Below are 19,752 nucleotides of genomic sequence, written 5' to 3'. Positions count from 1 at the left end.
GTTTGGGTTATTCCTGCCTCAGGCAGAGGCAGACCCATCCGTGGGATTGCTTTTGCTCAAGGACCTGGGTGCACTTGGTGGATAATGCGGGAGGATGGGGAAGTCCGATGTGTACCTCAAGGGGATTTGATTTTGGGTGAGAATAGCCAATGATCTGAATTATGTGATGTTAAGTACTAATTATAGTTATAATAGTTATACTAATAATACACAGATATACTAATAATATTATATGCCATACTAATGTTATTACAATAAGAATCACCCAGACTAATGAAGAATAACTTCAGTGAAACCAAGCAAAGCACAGTGATGATGGTACCAGAACTGACTTCAACATGAAACAATCCAACACCACATACCATCTCCATTTTTCCTACCCTGAAAGATTATTATGACAGATGGAGCCTGAAGTCATGGACTAAATGAACTCACCGAACATTTTAGAGGGATGGCCCACAGACGAAGGGAATGATATCTGTGTGTGTGTGTATATATATATATATATATATATATATAAAAAAGGGGGTGGTGATTAATGAAAAAGTACTGGAAAATATGAGACTTGAGCATGACGCAGATGGTATAGAATAAGGGGTGAATATTGTCCTGGTTTCAGCAGGGATAGAGTTAATTTCCTTTCTAGTAGCTGGTACAGTGTTTTGGATTTAGGATGAGAACAAAGTTGATAACACACCGGTGTTTTAGTTGTTGCTAGGTAATGCTTACACTAGCCAAGGACTTTTCAGCTTCCCATGCACTCATGAAAAGATACTTCGTAGCCTCGGCTGTTGTATTTCTCTGCCCAAAAATATTACTTTGTAACTTAGGTAGTGGGTACAATATTCATGTTTCAAAGTTGAAATCAGGTTATGACTTCAGTAATTACTAAATGTGATATACAAAGAATAAAATCCTAAGGATATTAAAGAGGTTTGCACTCTCACAGAACTAGCAAACTTAATTTGCTAGGTCTATAATATACATTGTGTATACTGTTTTATAAAAATTTTATTACCTACATATTTTAAGTGTTACCAATATAATAGCACCTCTAATTAATTAATGCTTATAAAGTCACTTTTAAGCAGGACGCTCAGCATTTATTTATTTAACCTGAAAGGCACCTTTCTTCTCCCTTCCACGAGATAGATTTGCATAAAGAATAATCTTCAACAAATGGCTTTTCATATGTCTTATCTTGAAAAAAATGTGTCTCTTATCTGAGATAAAAAAGTATCTCAGTGTTGGGGCCAGTTCTGTTTAATATCTTTATCCATGATCTGGATGAGGGGATCGAGTGCACCCTCAGTAAGTTTGCAGACGACACCAAGTTGGGCAGGAGTGTTGATCTGCTCGAGGGTAGGAAGGCTCTGCAGAGGGACCTGGACAGGCTGGATCGATGGGCCCAGGCCAACTGTATGAGGTTCAACAAGGCCAAGTGCCGGGTCCTGCACTTGGGTCACAACAACCCCATGCAGCGCTACAGGCTTGGGGAAGAGTGGCTGGAAAGCTGCCTGTCGGAAAAGGACCTGGGGGTGCTGGTTGACAGCCGGCTGAACATGAGCCGGCAGTGTGCCCAGGTGGCCAAGAAGGCCAATGGCATCCTGGCCTGTATCAGAAATAGCGTGGCCAGCAGGACTCGGGAAGTGATCGTCCCTTTGTACTCGGCACTAGTGAGGCTGCACCTCGAATACTGTGTTCAGTTTTGGGCCCCTCACTACAAGAAGGACGTTGAGGTGCTGGAGTGTGTCCAAAGAAGGGCAACGAAGCTGGTGAAGGGTCTGGAGAACAAGTCTTATGAGGAGCAGCTGAGGGAACTGGGACTGTTTAGTCTGGAGAAAAGGAGGCTGAGGGGAGACCTTATCGCCCTCTGCAACTACCTGAAAGGAGGTTGTAGCGAGGTGGGTGTCGGTCTCTTCTCCGAAGTAACGAGTGATAGGACAAGAGGAAATGGCCTCAAGTTGCACCAGGGGAGGTTTAGATTGGACATGAGGAAAAATTTCTTTACTGAAAGGGTTGTCAAGCATTGGAACAGGCTGCCCAGGGAAGTGGTTGAGTCACCATCCCTAGAGGTACTTAAAAGACATGTAGACATGGCGCTTAGGGCCATGGTTTAGTGGTGGATTTGGTAGTGTTAGGTTAACGGTTGGACTCGATGATCTTAAGGGTCTTTTCCAACCTAAATGATTCCATGATTTAAAATGCAAGATAATTCTTACCTCAATCACTACCTATACTAAAGGTGTTGGGCCATTGCAACAGAATGGGCTAACCTGGGCTGCTATGATTTGGTCTTCCCTCCCACTCCCAGATGCAGGTGTCTGGTGAAAGGGGGGCGGAACCAGAACAGCTAGGTTTGGAGCAGTTCACACTGCTGTGGAGCCATGCCCTAAAGGCTTCAGCCCTGCACATTCGTGGTCACACAGAACTACTGAGAGCACAAGAAGCTTCCATGAAGCAAAGCAAAGTTACTAACATACAGAGTTAAGAGTTCTGTGCTTCTAGTGTGTTGAACAAAGCTGATAATAGACGCAAATAATGGGTTCCTCTGAATCAATGTAGCAGCAAATTTCATTATTAATGCCTACAATTTGTATTTCTGACTTATTAAAGAAAATAACATAGGTGAAAATGGCTGTCTCTCCTGCCTTCACAGTTAATCACTTAGATGCAGATTACAGGGGATCTGCAGTTGAACCAGTGAGATCCGACTGAGTCAAAAGATATAAAAGAAGCTATGAATTCAAAAGGAGTGGAAAGAAAAAAAAAGACTGATCAGAAAAAATAAACTGTGTTTAAGAGTTCAGGAAATTCATAAATAAAATTAAAACTAATATAAATAAGACCTTGCTTGGAAATTTATCAAAATAAATTTTACTTTTAAGTAAAAAAAAAAAAAAAAAAAAAGGTAGAAGGTGAGCTTCTGTGAGCAGGGGAAGGGTAGATTAATCCCAAACACCTTGGGTGATCATTTTTTTCTTTAGATTTTAATAAGGAAAATTGCATGGAAAAGAGATGAAGACAGGGTAGCTAATCAGAAGTTCTGACAGTCAGTATAACAAAGGCTGAGAAAATTCAAGCAGTTGAATTTTGCTCTGGGGCAGGAGATTTTACATTAAATCTTCCGCAGAATTCCAAAACACACGCAGGAATTAACTGTTTCTTATATTTAAAACTCAGCTGGATATGACCATGAGCAACTTGATCCAACTTAGAAATTGGCACTACCTTGATGATGGGGTTGGATTAGAAGATCTCTAGAGGTCACATCCAGCCTGAATTTTTCAACAACATCACACATATGGGAGCAAATGAACTGATGTATCTCATTGTAGGAAATATATTTTTAAGGAAATAATAATGATATATATGGGAAAAATGGACAACTACTTAAAATGCATCTGGGAAAGTCATTAGCATTTGAAGAGACACGTCCTAGAACAATTGTAATATGAATAAGAACCAGCAAATAGGTAGATGATATATCAGGCTGAAATCAGGAAATGTGCGACTGAAAGAAGACTTAATTAAATCCCTGAAGTTTTAATTTCTTAACGATGGAACAAAATGTAGGGGTGATCATATTTAGTAATAGCAGGAAATAGGAAGGCATTGATATGCAGAAGAACTGAAATATAATAGAATAAGATGTGAAAATAAGGAGGTGATTGGTGACAGCCAACATGGCTTCACTAAGGGCAAATCGTGCCTGACAAATTTGGTGGCCTTCTATGATGGGGTTACAGCATTGGTGGATAAGGGAAGAGCAACTGACATCATCTACCTGGACTTGTGCAAAGCATTTGACACTGTTCCACACGACATCTTGTCTCTAAAACGGAGAGACATGGATTTGACGGATGGACCACTCGGTGGATAAGGAATTGGCTGGATGGCCGCACTCAAAGAGTTGCGGTCAACGGCTCAATGTCCAAGTGGAGACCAGTGACGAGTGGCATTCCTCAGGGGTCAGTATTGGGACCAGTACTGTTTAACATCTTTGTCGGGGACATGGACAGTGGGATTGAGTGCACCCTCAGCAAGTTTGCAGATGACACCAAGCTGAGTGGTGCCGTTGACACGCCAGAGGGACGGGATGCCATCCAGAGGGACCTTGACAGGCTTGAGAAGTGGGCACGTGCGAACCTCATGAGGTTCAACAAGGCCAAGCGCAAGGTCCTGCACCTGGGTCAGGGCAATCCCAAGCACAAATACAGGCTGGGTGGAGAATGGATTGAGAGCAGCCCTGAGGAGAAGGACTTGGGGGTACTCGTGGATGAAAAGCTGGACATGAGCCAGCAATGTGCGCTCGCAGCCCAGAAGGCCAATCGCATCCTGGGCTGCATCAAAAGAAGCGTGGCCAGCAGGTCGAGGGAGGTGATTCTGCCCCTCTACTCTGCTCTCGTGAGACCCACCTGGAATACTGTGTCCAGCTCTGGAGTCCTCAGTACAGGAAAGACATAGAGCTGTTGGAGTGGGTCCAGAGGAGGGCCACAAAAATGATCAGAGGAATGGAACACCTCCCCTATGAGGAAAGGCTGAGAGAGTTGGGGTTGTTCAGCCTGGAGAAGAGAAGGCTCCAGGGAGACCTTATAGCAGCCTTTCGGTACTTAAAGGGGGCCTACAAGAAAGCTGGAGAGGGACTTTTTACAAGGGCATGTAGAGATAGGACAAGGGGTAATGGCTTTAAACTGAAAGAGGGTAGATTTAGATTAGATATAAGGAAGAAATTCTTCACTATGAGGGTGGTGAGGCACTGGAACAGGTTGCCCAGAGAAGTTGTGGATGCCCCATCCATGGAAGTGTTCAAGGCCAGGTTGGATGGGGCTTTGAGCAACCTGGTCTAGTGGAAGGTGTCTCTGACCATGGCAGGGGGGTTGGAACTAGATGATCTTTAGAGGTCCCTTCCAACCCAAACCATTCTATGATTCTATGAATGACTTCGAAGATGGACATCATGCCTCAAAGGCTGCATTTGGTATTTCTATGTGCAAAATACATACTTCTGTGCAAAACCAAAGCTTTTTAAATTATTATTAGAAGCTCAAGGTTCATCAGTTGGAAATAACATGAAGAAAAAGACAAGGGTGTAATTAGCTGCTTTCGTGACAACTATGAGCTAGTAGTTTTGTTTATAATATTGGTTTCTACCAGGTTCCAAAAAAGATGAATCCAAGCGGAAGCAAATATAGGAAATGGACGTTATTACGATAAGCCAGGGAACTGAAAAACTATCTTACAGGAGAATAAGAAAGCTTTGTTAGTTCAATTATCAAAACAAAGAAAGAGAAGGGATAAGATTGCTGTCTATAAATATATTAGGAGAAATAAACACAAGAGAGTGAGCTAAGGACAATACTGGTGTAAAAATACATGGATCTGTGTTAGACACGAATAAATTTAGACTGGAAATTAGGAGACAATTTCTAACCAGAGTACTGAGGCACTAGAACTCCAATAGAAACAGTAGTAACAAAAATATTTAGTTTTAAAATGGAGCTCAATGATAGCATTAAAGAAATTATGTGGTTGTCTACAATAACAGGGAACCGGATTCAAGAAATCCTTTCTATTTCTGTGTTCTTAAGTGTGTCTGAAATACAAATCAATCCCCACTTTTTTTGTAGCTATTTTGTAACTGTTCTTTCAAATGGTAATGGTAGACTTTGAATTTATTATGCAAAATACTCCCTCATTGCCTATTTTCCCTAAAGTTTTAAGATAATTTTTGGCCCAGTTTGCCTGAAGAGAAACTGATGGTTAACATTCTGAACTACACTGTAATTATAAATGCTTGTCCTTATTATTGTTCCAAAACCACTGTTAGACAATTAAAATTTGCTTTGCCAAGGAAAATATGAATCCACTTGCCTAGTCCAGTAAAACAAAAACAAAACAAAAAGGTGGAACAATTTGGAGTGAACCCGTCACTATTTCCAAATTTGGCACAGCTTGCAGTTCAGTAAGAAATACAATACATTGCTATGCATCTTATTTGGTAAAAGATATATGCATTAAAAAAGAAAATATCCAGCTGGGAACAGCCTTAAATAATATAAACCAACTTGAAAAATATCAATTAAACATAAAGGATCAGCTGTAAGAACTATAGTTATTTCAAAATATAACTGAAGATTCTATGCTAGTGACTTTAAAAAGATATTATGTGTAATTAAATAAAAATTGAACATTCCAAATTTAATAGTTAAAGTCTTACCTTTTTCTTTTTAGCACTTCCACCTTTCTCTGGAAGGGGAAAATGTTCTTCTAGGAATTCACCCAAAGCATTCAAGAGTTCTTCCTTATATGCCCTTAGTTTCAACATTTTATTTTCCAGTTCTTGAAATGCTCTAGTATCCAAAGTAATAGTAAAAACATAGTAATAGAATATGAAATTCAAGAAAATAATTAAAAAGTTCTTAAGTAAAAAAAAAATCCCTTATTTTCTGTTGTTTTAAGTTCAACATCTTGAATCACAGGATATAAGCAGATTGTAGCAATATTTTCCATGTTTCAAATATGCATTACTGAGTTGTTATTTCATCTATTTAACAAAACAAGTAGTATGCTTTTAAGAGTTTGTTTGTTCAGTTCCTCTTGTTGATATTTAAATTCTTCAATAGAAAAAAAACTCAACACTATAGAAATACCTTTTTTCAGAAAATCGTACAACTTGTTTTTTCATCTCTTCTTCAATTCCATTAAGAGCATCTAGTATCTGCTCCTGTTCCTCATGCCACTGCTGTTCTCTTTGAAACATGAGAAGTAGGAAATGGCACAATAGATAAATAGAGTTTTCCTCGACAGTCAAAAAAATAAGGTGTGGTAAAAAAAGCTTACAGCATTCATAAGTCCAAATTACCGTATTACCTTTTCAGATCATCTTCAATTTTTTTATTCTTTGACTAAACTGTTGACAGCACCATTTCGAGATCATTCTTTACTTTCTGCAACTATAAAAAAGCAAAAATGAACCTACAGTTTGCAGAGTCTGGAAGAACTCAAAATATTTGCAGATTTCCACAGAATTCTAGATCTAAGAATACTGACTCTTCTGTGTAGCATATAATGTTACATTATTTTATATAAAGTATGAAATGCAATATATAAAGTTTTAATAATAAAATGCAATAAATAAAGTTTTCTTTTTGTTTAAAAAAAAAATCATTCATTACAACTAGGAAATTTTAGTAATTATAATACAAGGGAAGAAAAACATTAGAACAACAACAATGCCTGAAGAAACATACACAATATCTTAGCAGTAGTCCACCACAGGAGCAGTCATAGGAAAACGTAGCAACTGTATATACTTCTTTCATTTTTTTAACAAAAGTTTATCATCTCTTAACAAAGAGACTTACCTCTTCTTTTCCTAATGCTACCAGTACATCTGGATTGGTAGAAATTACTGAAAAATAAAATGAATTGGTTTTTTTGCATTGCATGATGTAGACTTGTTTATACTGAAAATCAGCCTGGCTAGAAAGAAACTCCTGTAGCCTCTAAAAAACTAGCTTGGCTATCAGCAGCAGTTTAACCACATTTTGTGGTGTCCTGCTGGGCTAATTTACTGTTACTTTTCAGCAAATTAAATTAGACTGAAAAAAGTGTGGTGTTAATGCTTCTGCGTTATTTTTTTGTACCTGAGCTAGTTCAGGTACATAATATTGAAATGTGAAGTACAGATAAGCAAGCCTGATTTTTTCAGTGGAAGGGATTCCATCAACATTACCAACATGGGCAAATTCCTCCAGTCTTCTAATTCCTTGTAAAACAGCCTCCCAACTGCTTGATCAGGATTGTAAAATCTATCATATTTAAAGAACTTACAAAGCAAAGCATGATCTTTACTGTTCACAAGAACAGCAACACGTAGGGAGATGAAAGGCCCAGCAAGGCCAATATCCTAACTCCAACCCTGAGCAACAGCAGTACTTAAGGGAAAATACGGTATTATTCAAGGATGTTGTAATGTTTCCCCAGTGAGCGAGCAGCTGTGTGGTACTCAGTTGCCAACTGAAGTTAAACCACAACACCTAGTGATACATAGTACAATTACTAAGCAAAACACTACCAGATGCTAGGAATGTAAAAAGCAACTACTATACACATGTTCATACAGAAACTCCTATTAAAATAAGAAGAATTTGGCAGAATACTGATATTTTGCAAAGAAAAACGGAAATCATGCAGAGCCCCCAACTGTTTTATACAGTTTAAGATATGGTTGCTTCCACTTCCTAGTTTCGCAAAGGTAAAAGTTAAATTCTATTTTTATGAGCCAAATACTTGTTAAAAAGTTTTAATTTAGCTGATTTAGCAGCTCTAGAGCTAAATAAATAGTACCAGAAATTGAGAAAGAACAAGAGACTAAAGTAAAAGCTTTGTAAACATAAAATTTACATTGTGGATTCAAGTCTGTTTGCCAGTATTGTGCCCAAAGAAACGTAGAACTGTCAAGTTATAACCTCTGAAAATAAGGTTTAAAATTGAAATGCTGACAGGACCTCATTTATAAGAAATGAACTGGCCATTACTAAAATCATAAACCAAAGTAACAAGACAGCCTGACATTCGTGCTCTATTAGTAAATTGTATGAAATTAGCATTTCTGCTATTCCTATTTAGGTTCATTCAGACAACGTTTTCAATTAAGTAATTCCTCCTTCAAAACAAACAATAGGTAGAAAGAAGCCAAAATGGACACAGAAGATATAAGCACAGTAGACTTCATTTTCATACAAGCACTATAACTATTCAAATTCTTAGCAGCAACTTCTTTTTCCTTCCCTCAGAAAGGTAGCCAGAAAGGCAAAGCTTTGACTGCAAAATATTATTTGCATTATAATACACATAGATCATTTCTCTAGTACAAAATTAAGATTTCTAATAATAAATCTTATGACCTGGGAACAAGCAAGAATAGCTTGCTGAGTTGCTTTGCTCAACCAATAAAAATAGGTCAAGTCCCAAGAATATTTTTAAGTAAATAGCTCAAAGTTTAAAATAATTACATATTTTAGTAAGGAAACCTAACATCTCCAGGTATTTTACCCAGGTAAAAACTGTAAGTGCTTTCAATTAATTTGCTTTAAGTCAGCAGCTTATTCATGAACAGCAGCCAAGAACAAGTATTTCCCAAATTCATTCAGTGTCATACTCTTGGTCTACATACCTCTAAGAAGCACTTGAGGCTGACCATTCTTAGAGACAGGCTTACAAAGCACATGAACTATGAATTTATTCTAATAGAGCAACAGTATCTATTTATAAGAAAGAAGAAATATTTTTTTCCAGCTCCTATTACTTGATCACGATATGCAGCAAGTACATGAACTTGGAAAGAAACTGGAGAAATTACTTTAATGTTAATCTGAAAATGCATTCCAATTTGGCCAAATGACAAAGTATTGGAAATCACCATTTGCTGTCTACAACACATTTCTGTCATTTTGGAAACACTAAAAAAAAAAACCAAACCAAGCCTCTTCTGGCATAGAAATATTCAAATGAGTCAATGTATCCATTTAAAGATTAACTAATAAGTTTTACTGGGTTGAGAGGTGCCAACAGGTCCTTGACAGGAGACATAACAGTGAATGCTACCAGAATACTAATGATAGTGCAGTGTAAACTGTTTTAGGAGTCTCCAAATGAGACATCTGAAAGACCAGATTACTCACACTTAGTGAGTAAACCATTCTGAATGGTTTTATTTTCACAGTGTCTAGCCACATCAGCCTTGCAACAAGAGTGAAATCAGTTAGCACTGATGCTTATGCACAGAAGGCATTTTGAAGAACTGAGGAATTTATACCTTTTGACCGATAATGCCTAACAACTATAAAAGCTACCACTTGTCTCAGTGGTTTGTGTTTCTTGGGATCAATAAGTGATCTGGATTCCTGTGGTGTTAAAATAAACTGAAGTGTCTTTTACCACTTTTTCTTGACCTGAAATCTTGACCCCTGTTAAATCCAACCTAGGTTTTTTTTTTTTTATTAGAGCGTAGTGGGCTTACCACTAAAGGTTTATTTCAAAGTTACAGCTAGTACATCATAATACAAAACACTTCTGTGAAGTATTAATAATAATAAAAAAAATTCAAAAGAAGTATGGTTAAAAATATGTCTGAGTAAATTAGTTTATTAGCAATACTTGCAAAGATAGAAAGTATATCAGCTTCTTAAAAGACAAAATGAAGACAAAATTCTTTGCCAAAGTAGTTCTGTCCTAAAAAGGAAGTACAAATAAAAGAAGGAGAAGAAACAAGCACAGAAAGGAAAAAAAATGAAGGAGGGTAACAGCATAATGAACTTTCATTTGGGACAAAACATTTTAGGAGATGTGCTAACAGTTCTTTTCTGACTGATGAATAGTGATATGAATTATGCATTTATTTGTCCAGAATCATAATATTAAGTTATATTAAATTTACTTTCAATTCTAAATTCACTTAGAACTAAAGTGCTAAAAGGATATAGAAATGAAACATACATGCTATTGTGGGAAATATTTAATTTTAAGTAGTTACAGTATAATAATACAAATTAGCAGACATCCAATATATACACAGTTTAAGATGCCTAGATGAAAGGGACTTTGCAGAAGTTTATATGAGTATATCTTACATGTAAGCAGTTACTTTCAGGACTTCTTTTTTGCCATTGATTATACTCCGCTGTTAAAGCTTTCACTCGCATCATTAACAAGGAAAGCTGTATAACAAGAAAAGAAGCATCTCTTGAAGTGTGCTGAGTTGCATTGGAGTAAAATGAGACAGAATGGGATAGAAATTTAATTATTAAGTTTACACAAAACGAAAGAGCACCTATCGCAAAAGACCACTTATTTCTTTAAAGGATTCAAAAAGCCACTTGCAGGGATCAAGAAACATTTTCATTCTTTTTTTTCCAAAAGGGGGAAATCAGAAGTAGTTAGAGTTGGAATTTTTCCCCTAATTTCCTCTGCAATATCAGACAATTACCACAACTGAAGATGAGCCACTAGAAACAATGACAATACTTCACATCCTCACTCTTCCTTAGATGCATAGTTGATACACATTTAAGGTTAAATGGACTGTGATCGATATGTGTGATGACTAAACAAAAGATTGTCTTCCAAAAAAACAGTAGTCAAATACATCTTCTATCAAAACCACATCTGTGGACTCAACAAAAATCCTTTATAACTACTGTTCTAGCTCACTGTAATCACTGAAAATATAGAAGCAATTAGACAAAACATCAGTTCAGGAAAGTTTATGAAGAAAAACTCAAACTAAACGACTGTAGATTTTAAAAAATGTACTTATTTTAATATCTTACTATGTTTTGGAGAAACAATATATTCATTATTACTATTCCACTTCCTGAAGTTGGGGACTGCACCTATAATTTGTCTTCAAATACATTATATATTACATATAGATATCATATTACAAGTAATCTGATGAGAAATTAAGCATACATTTAAATACAAAAGGTACTGCTGATATGGTCAAACATTCCATAAAAGGCACTGCAGATTATATTTGGCTTTTCATCAACTAAAAAAAAAACAACCTGAAGAGAAAAACGTGCTAAGAATCATCAGCCAAGTTCTCATAATAAAAATACCAAGAATTGAAAACTTAAGTTTGGCTTTTCACTACTCAAAATAACTTTGTAAAGTGCATCTTCAAAAGACAGCCTTTTAAAATAAAGGAAAAGAAAACAAACACAAAACAAAAGAAATAATCACCAGACAAACATTTCTTATTTTCCAAATAAGGTGGTGTCATCTCTTTCGTAATACTGGAGCACTACTCTTGACAATACCATCAGCTCATTCTTTGATCCTTTAAACTTGATAAAAAAGGATGTACGAAATGTTCTGGATATTCCAGTAACTTGACAAAAAGCTTACAACTAAATTAACACTACCATACAGCAACCTTAAATCAAGGACAGTCTTTTCAACAGACAAATGCATACAGCAAATATGTACATCAGATGTCTCTCTCTCATGCCCTATATATTCCCAGCAAAATATGCTGCTCAGTAAGTAAACTATTACATTGTAGACCAGAATCAGTCCCCAAACTTAAAGCATAAAACCACACAGAATACATTTCAAGATTACGATCTTGAGGTGATTAAGGAGTGAACGTTAGTGACAAGGTCAACAGCAAGGAAAAAACCCACAGCTTCTTTGCCAGCTACAATGAAAATACAAGTGCCTATGTTAGGGCTGCAATAAGATCCCATGAAAGTTGCTGACAGAGGGTATAACATGACCTTTTCCTCTCCTCCCTACTTTCTATCATGAAGTGCAATCCACCCTTGCAACTCCATTTAATCATTGTCTTGCTATGACAGTTTTCAAGAAAAGCACATCTCCAAAGTTTAAGTATTAATTGCAAGGGTATGATGTGCTTCAATAAAGCTGCAAAGAAACATAAAAACCTGAGTCTACACCAAATTAAAATTATACAAAATTTATTTCTACTTTTAGGATTTTATCCAGAGTCCTAAAAGAAGAAAAAGATTGTATTTTATGCATTTGAATATGTATCTTCATTTTTTTATTTGTTCTGATTAAATAATAGTTTAGAACATAGTTTATTACTAGCAAGAGATTAACGTTAGTAATTAACTAGTAATTAAATATCTGAATGTATTCAACAGATATATCTCTAACAAAACGAGCACTTTTCTTCAGTCAAATATATTAACTATCTGAATACACTTACTGAAGTTATGCAAGATGGAGATTTATAAAACCTATATATTTCACCCAACCAGGTCAATGTTTAACTATTTATATTTTCAAAATTTGGGGTCCAAATTCCATTTTAAAGGTTCCTATTTAGAATTTACAAGCAACTAAACAGTGAGCCAGCATTACCTTTTTGCATGTTCCCCAAAATTTGAGGGATACAGGAGCTCACATTCATGCACTCAGCATCACTCAGTTCATTTCTAATTCAAGCACATCAGTTTTTTAATGTTTCCCATTTGTGGATATCAACTGTAGTTTGCAAATCCAAAGTTCCAGAGTAAAACTAAAGGGATTCATATACAGTTTCACAAATTACACATACACTGATTAGGAAAGAGTCCAAATGGCTATTAAAGTTACACACCCCTCCATTTTGCTGCCTACGTTAGTCATTTATCAGATTGTGTAGCAGGACTGCACAGAACCTTTGCTATACATAAATGAAACTTTTCAGTATTTGCTGGACACATACTTCAGAATAAACCTTCAAAGTTAATAAGAGTACAGCTCTCAGCTTTAGAGACTAAGTAAAGATAATTTAGTTTCCTTCTTTTGGAAGCACACCATTTCTTTACAGAAAACTAAATATTTTGTGGAGAATAAATAAATAAATAAATACTGTCTTACCTTGGCATCTGATTTTTGCAGTGTTTCTGTTCCTAGAAGCATTAGCTTGCTCTGACACTTGGTAGAAAACAAACAAAACACAAACAATGTTTACTTAATCTTCCCTTTTGTAGGAAAGAAACATGATGTTTAGAAATTCCAACAAAAGTTGTTTACTATAGGGAAAAAAAAAAAAGTTTTGACTTGGCTCCTACCACGTCCCTCAGAGCCTGACCCAGAACAGCAAAGAATAAATATTTTGAAATCATACTGCAGTAAAAAAGTAGAACTTCAATTAATTGATAAGTAGAAAAGCAGCAGCTAACAAAAGATGATGTATGATTTGAGGTAAAAGGCAAGTTACAAGGGAAAAGTTGATATGGGGAAAGACACTAAACAGATAAAGAATGTGAGAAACTGGGAAGAGAGGAGAGTCATGGACAATGACAAAGGCTGAATAGGGAAGCTGCTGTCAAATTCACACACTTGGTGCTACTATTCTGGCTCTCCAAACAGAGCAATCACAGTATAATACACATTTTTTGTTTCAACTCCTTTAGCAGGGCGATATACCATACACTTCAGAAATGGTCTGATTTTTAAGAGTGCTCTACATCAGCTCCCATTGACTGCAATGGGATGTATATAAAGTCTGAAACTCAGGCCACCACAGGTATCCAAGGCTTCAGCAGGAGACACCTGCTAAACTCTTTCTTGTTTTATAACTGTTAGCAATTTATCCTGCCGCATGACAGGGCAGGATGCATTCTACTAAGCAGTACTTTAGAACCAAACACAATATAGGATTTCTCCAATAAAAATTGCTAATGCTGACACAGTCATTGGAACATTGCATCATAAACCATATAACCTGAGGAGCTAATTCAATGACTATTAGTTCTTTAAACTTTTTGCTGAAACATGCTTGCATTCAGGATGCAACAATCACAAAGCAATAAAAATCCAAAAATATCCAACTTCCAAAAATAACACACATTATCATTTCCTGTATTGTTTTGGGGACACTGGAAACGAGATACAAGATTTCAAAGATTTTCAATTAAATTCAAAATAATAAACATTCTAACTTCCCTTCTAATCTGAAAATTTCAAAGAAAGTTCACATCCTCTGAAGTGGTGCCAAACAAACTTCTGTTGATAACTTATTACAATACTTCAGAAATCTAGATACAGGATTCCCTGCCACTTGTTCAATATTAAGATATGCATTGTGCCAATTTCTTAATAACATAAACAAGTGTTAAGTTTACACATAACAGCAAAAGTTTCTCTTTCCTGGAATTCCTGTAAATAAAAAACTCACTCTAAAATGTTATTATTAACATATTGGACGATATATCAAGAGAGATAAATTTTATTCTTGAGGATGTAACTGTCAGCTTGCATGACTGTATGCTAACAGCATTGTCCTTCTAAGCCTCTTTCACCTCCCATTCTCTCTCCTTTAAGATCCAAAGTACTTGTGAACAGGAGTTGAATCCTATCTTGCATGAGGCTAAAGAGAGAAGGATCTCAAGTCTCAGTTTGCTGGTAAAAGGGAAAAAAGGAAGACCCGGGGAACTACAGGCCAGTCAGTCTCACGTCTGTGCCTGGGAAGATCATGGAACAGATCCTCCTGGAAACTATGCTAAGGCACATGGAGGACAGGGACATGATTCGAGACAGCCAGCATGGCTTCACCAAGGGCAAGTCCTGCCTGACTAACCTAGTGGCCTTCTATGATGGAGTGACTACATCAGTGGACACGGGAAGGGCTACAGATGTCATCTATCTGGACCTCTGTAAGGCCTTTGACACGGTCCCCCACAACATCCTTCTCTCTAAACTGGAGAGGTATGGATTTGATGGGTGGACTGTCCGGTGGGTGAGGAATTGGTTAGACGGTCGCATCCAGAGGGTAGTGGTCAACGGCTCAATGTCCAGATGGAGATTGGTGACGAGTGGCATCCCGCAGGGGTCCGTATTAGGACTGGTACTGTTTAATATCTTCATCAATGACATAGACAGTGGGATCGAGTGCACCCTCAGCAAGTTTGCAGATGACACCAAGCTGAGTGGTGCGGTCAACACGCCAGAGGGACGGGATGCCATCCAGAGGGACCTGGACAAGCTCAAGAAGTGGGCCCATGTGAACCTCATGAGGTTCAACAAGGCCAAGTGCAAGGTCCTGCACCTGGGTCGGGGCAATCCCCAGTATCAATACAGGCTGGGGGATGAAGGGATTGAGAGCAGCCCTGCCGAGAAGGACTTGGGGATACTCGTGGATGAAAAGCTGGACATGAGCCAGCAATGTGCGCTCGCAGCCCAGAAGGCCAATCGTATCCTGGGCTGCATCAAAAGAAGCGTGGCCAGCAGGTCGAGGGAGGTGATTCTGCCCCTCTACTCTGCTCTGGTGAGACCCCACCTGGAGTACTGCGTCCAGCTCTGGAGCCCTCAGCATAAGAAAGACATGGACCTGTTGGAGCGGGTCCAGAAGAGGACCACGAAAATGATCAGGGGGATGGAACACCTCTCCTATGAAGAAAGGCTGAGAGAGTTGGGGTTGTTCAGCCTAGAGAAGAGAAGGCTTTGGGGAGACCTTATTGCAGCCTATCAGTACTTAAAGGGGGCTTATAAAAAAGATGGCGGCAAACTTTTTAGCAGGGCCTGTTGCGACAGAACAAGGGGGAATGGCTTTAAACTAAAGGGGGGTAGATTTAGACTAGATATAAGGAAGACATTTTTTACGCTGAGGATGGTGAAACACTGGAACAGGTTGCCCAGAGAGGTGGTGGATGCCCCATCCCTGGAAACATTCAAGGTCAGGTTGGACAGGGCCCTGAGCAACCTGATCTAGTTGAAGATGTCCCTGCCCACGGCAGGGGGGTTGGACTAGATGACCTTTAGAGGTCCCTTCCAACCCAAACTATTCTACGATTTTCACATATTTTCTATGCTACTACCAGAACACAAGTAAATTGCTTATAGTTTCCCTAGTTTTAACATATACTCCCATTCTATTTAACTAAATCATAACATCAGCACACTGTAAACAAAGTTTGACACAGGCATTCTTCACCCCTGCCAGCACTTCTACCTTTGGCCTTTTTGAAGATATTTTCTTCTTCCTCTTTTTTTGTTGTTGTTGTTGTGGTGGTGGTTTCTTTGGAGGGGGTGAGGTAAGCATGCAGTGAAGGATGGGGAAATGAACGAAAAAACACTGAGAAAAGTTTACAACAAATCTAGTCCAACACTCGTGATTTGCATACCTCTTCCATCTGCTTCCAAATACTCTCACATTCATCCAAGAGTTCTTCTTTGGCATCTACAGGACAAACCGAGTCATTGATTTCTGGTAATTTTTCAGGCTATTAACAAGCAAATAGAACAGTTACCATGTAGATCTACAATAAATATTAATGGGTTACTGAATCATACCTGCTACTTTAGGTCAAATGTGTAACAGAGCAATCCCTTTGAATCCAAAGTTTTCAGTTAACTCCCTATATTTCTAGATAGCACTCTGATTCAGTAAAATCAGCTAACCATATTACTATAGTAAAATTTGAAGACACTGATAACTTTTTTTTATTGAATCAGTCCTAAATTTTCAAAACTGTTTTGATCATCTGCACTTGTGTTTTTTATTTTCTGACAACTTTATTAAAGAAACAATGAGAGAATAAGTACACATCTACAAAGCCATGCTTTTCTTCCATATATCTGCAAAGTTCTTAAGCATAGTTACTTCTACTCTGTTTTCTAATAAATGTCCTAATCTACTTCTCCTTATGATAACTTTCATTTGTTAATCAAAGACTCTGAATTCAAGTGTCCTGGAGATTACTAGAAAAACAAATAACAAAAGAACCTAAAAGATATGTAGGTGACCAAGTAAAGAGGGCACCAGGACAGCAAAGACAAAATCATCATAGGTTAAATTAAAAAGTTTGAGAAACTGTTGGGTCAAATAGAAACAAATAGAAATTCAGAAATGTAATCCTAGTTAAATCTAGAGGGATACATAAATGACAATAGCAATTAAGAGGGAAAAACCAGAAGGGCCAAAATGGCACTCAAAGGGAATTTTTTTTTTAAGGTAAAACAACCAGAAATTTCTTAACTGTACAAGATGCAGGAAGCCTTTAAAAATACGTAAATGGATCACTAAGCCCACCAAATAGGTAGAGATTAGAAGGAGACATTAAAAAAGATAAAGATCTAAAGAAGAAAAACATATCTCTGCCTTCTTAATGATGCATAAATTCCTAAGTCAACCTTTTGTTCATTTTCAGAACAAAAATGAGGCATCAGAGAAAAATATGCTGAACAAATGAATAATTTAAGAGGAGTGAAATATTCAACTAGTCCTTCCGAAGTTCAAGTATGCCATAGAAGAGTGGCTAAGAAAAAAAAAATCAGAACGTCTCACTGAACACTGGAAGTATTCTAGAGAACTGAAAGGTAGCAATACTTCCACTAAGCCTTCCTGGCAAATTTGTTGCATCAATAATTAAAAACAGAACACTAGAAAGTCTGGATTGCCATGATCTGATAAGGTCTAACAAGCACAGTTTTTGCAAAGTAAAATCATTATCTTCTTAAGAGTCTTGGAATGTCTCCATAACATAAAAGAGAACTAGTTCACATAATTTATTAAGACTTCTGAAATGCCTCCAGCAAAGTCCCCCACAGAAGGCTAATAAAGAAACTAAGTAGTCTTGAGATGCGATGTACTTTTTTTCTTCAGACCAAAAACTGGCAAGACGACAAACAAACAAAAAAGCCTGAACAGATAATTTTCATCATGGCAAAAAGGCTCAGCAGCAGAGCTGAGAGGGCCTGAACAAAACAAACAAACAAACAAAAAACCCAAAAAAACACTCACCAAAAAAAACCCCTTTGGAAATTGGAAAGGGGTGTTGGGGTGGAACAAAAAGTTCTATCCCCCTCTCCCCCACCCCCAATAATATGATCCATCAACATGAAAACATTATATGAAATAAATCTCTGAATATATAGCCAAAAAAACCAACACCCAAAACAGTTTAAATTATTATGATTATTGTTGACCTTCAAAATTTCCATGATTGATTTTACACAAAGTTTCAAAATATACATATTATGAGGAGATACTACAGGCCTCTGTACTGCAAGCCAAATTGACTTGTGGTCCCTAATACTGTGCTGTTAATTACCTTATAAAGTATATATAAAGTGTCACATTTGTTCAGATGTTTTTCTTTGTAGCTTAACAGTTTCCCTATTTCTGTATGGTAAGATTAGGATTCTACCTGTATGCCATACCGGAAAACTGAAGACTTTTTTTTTTGTGTGTCGATAATATTAATGCATTCCACTTTCGACATGTTATTCCTTCTTACCTCAGTTTAGAACTACATAATTAGGTAAAAAAATACATGCAGGGACAAGTGTGCATTGTAGGCCATTTTTAAATAGCAGGCTTATCTGTTGTAGTTTAAAAATAAAATGAAGACTTTTTCATTTCATAAATATACTAAATCCTTCCTACAAAAGTTTTTGAGAAACAAGGCCTCCTGTTAAAGAATTATAAGCTTGGGACAAATTGGGCAGCTTGCAAACAAGTTTAGTTTGCAAAAGAAATTAAAAAAAAAAATTTCCCTTAAGGGGAAAAATGTTTTTCTTTCATGGTTTCAAAATTTCTGTAAAGTTCTCACCTTTCACTCATGGATAAGGAATAGCAACAAGAAGCATGCAAACGGCACATTATATTCATCAGAACCAGAAGAGACCATGAAATTGAAGAGAGCTCTATACTAGGCAAGGGAATAGGTAAGCTTTATGGTAAGTGTCTCATGTCAACAAATACAAAACGACCAACTAGTGGAAGAAATTCAGAGATGAGAAAGGAAAGTAACAGCAGCCCTGGGGAAAACCGATAGGAAAAAAAAAAAAGACTGAAAACTGGGAGTTCACCTTAGGAAGGAGAGTAATAAAAGCAGGATACAAATAACATCACAAAAAAAGGTTAGACAGGAAGCTCCTATTCTCCCTAACGTAAACCCCGGAACTACAGCCAGTGACAGGAAAACACGGGAAAAGAGATTATGACTCGTACACTAGGGCTGAGTCTATCCTTTTCCCACGCAGAAACAGGCGGACATAGCCACAGGGGCCACCCGCTCCCGCCCCAGCACCCCGCAGGCCTACGTCCGCAGCCTCCCCCCAGGCGCCGCGGCTGCCCCGGCTCCACGGGCAAGGAGCTGCTCCGCTCAGTCGCCAAAAGATTACCATGGCAGCTCCGCTCAGTTCTGCCCGGCCCACGTCCCCGTCTGCGCTCGCTCCACGCTCACTAGCTGTGACACAGGGGTGAGGCGGGGAAAGTGACGTTGG

The 19,752-nt window shown here is 37.6% G+C and overlaps 1 protein-coding gene across 1 annotated transcript in view; it reads right to left on the bottom strand.

Annotated features, from left to right (window-relative positions):
• Nucleotides 1-19,731, bottom strand: part of LOC143171852 (centromere protein K-like) — a 31,189-nt gene extending 11,458 nt beyond the window's left edge. The window contains 8 exon segments of the mRNA XM_076360952.1: nucleotides 6,221-6,353; nucleotides 6,654-6,752; nucleotides 6,874-6,956; nucleotides 7,368-7,414; nucleotides 10,652-10,724; nucleotides 13,399-13,455; nucleotides 16,647-16,745; nucleotides 19,651-19,731. Of these exon segments, the coding sequence (XP_076217067.1) occupies nucleotides 6,221-6,353; nucleotides 6,654-6,752; nucleotides 6,874-6,956; nucleotides 7,368-7,414; nucleotides 10,652-10,724; nucleotides 13,399-13,455; nucleotides 16,647-16,745; nucleotides 19,651-19,653 (594 nt within the window). The 5' untranslated portion in view covers nucleotides 19,654-19,731.
• Between the last annotated feature and the right edge of the window lie 21 nt (nucleotides 19,732-19,752).

Source organism: Aptenodytes patagonicus, chromosome W (assembly GCF_965638725.1).
Source record: "Aptenodytes patagonicus chromosome W, bAptPat1.pri.cur, whole genome shotgun sequence".
Lineage (NCBI taxonomy): Eukaryota > Metazoa > Chordata > Aves > Sphenisciformes > Spheniscidae > Aptenodytes > Aptenodytes patagonicus.
The sequence above is the reverse complement of the archived record's forward strand: the minus strand, read 5'-3'. Positions and strand labels throughout refer to the sequence as shown.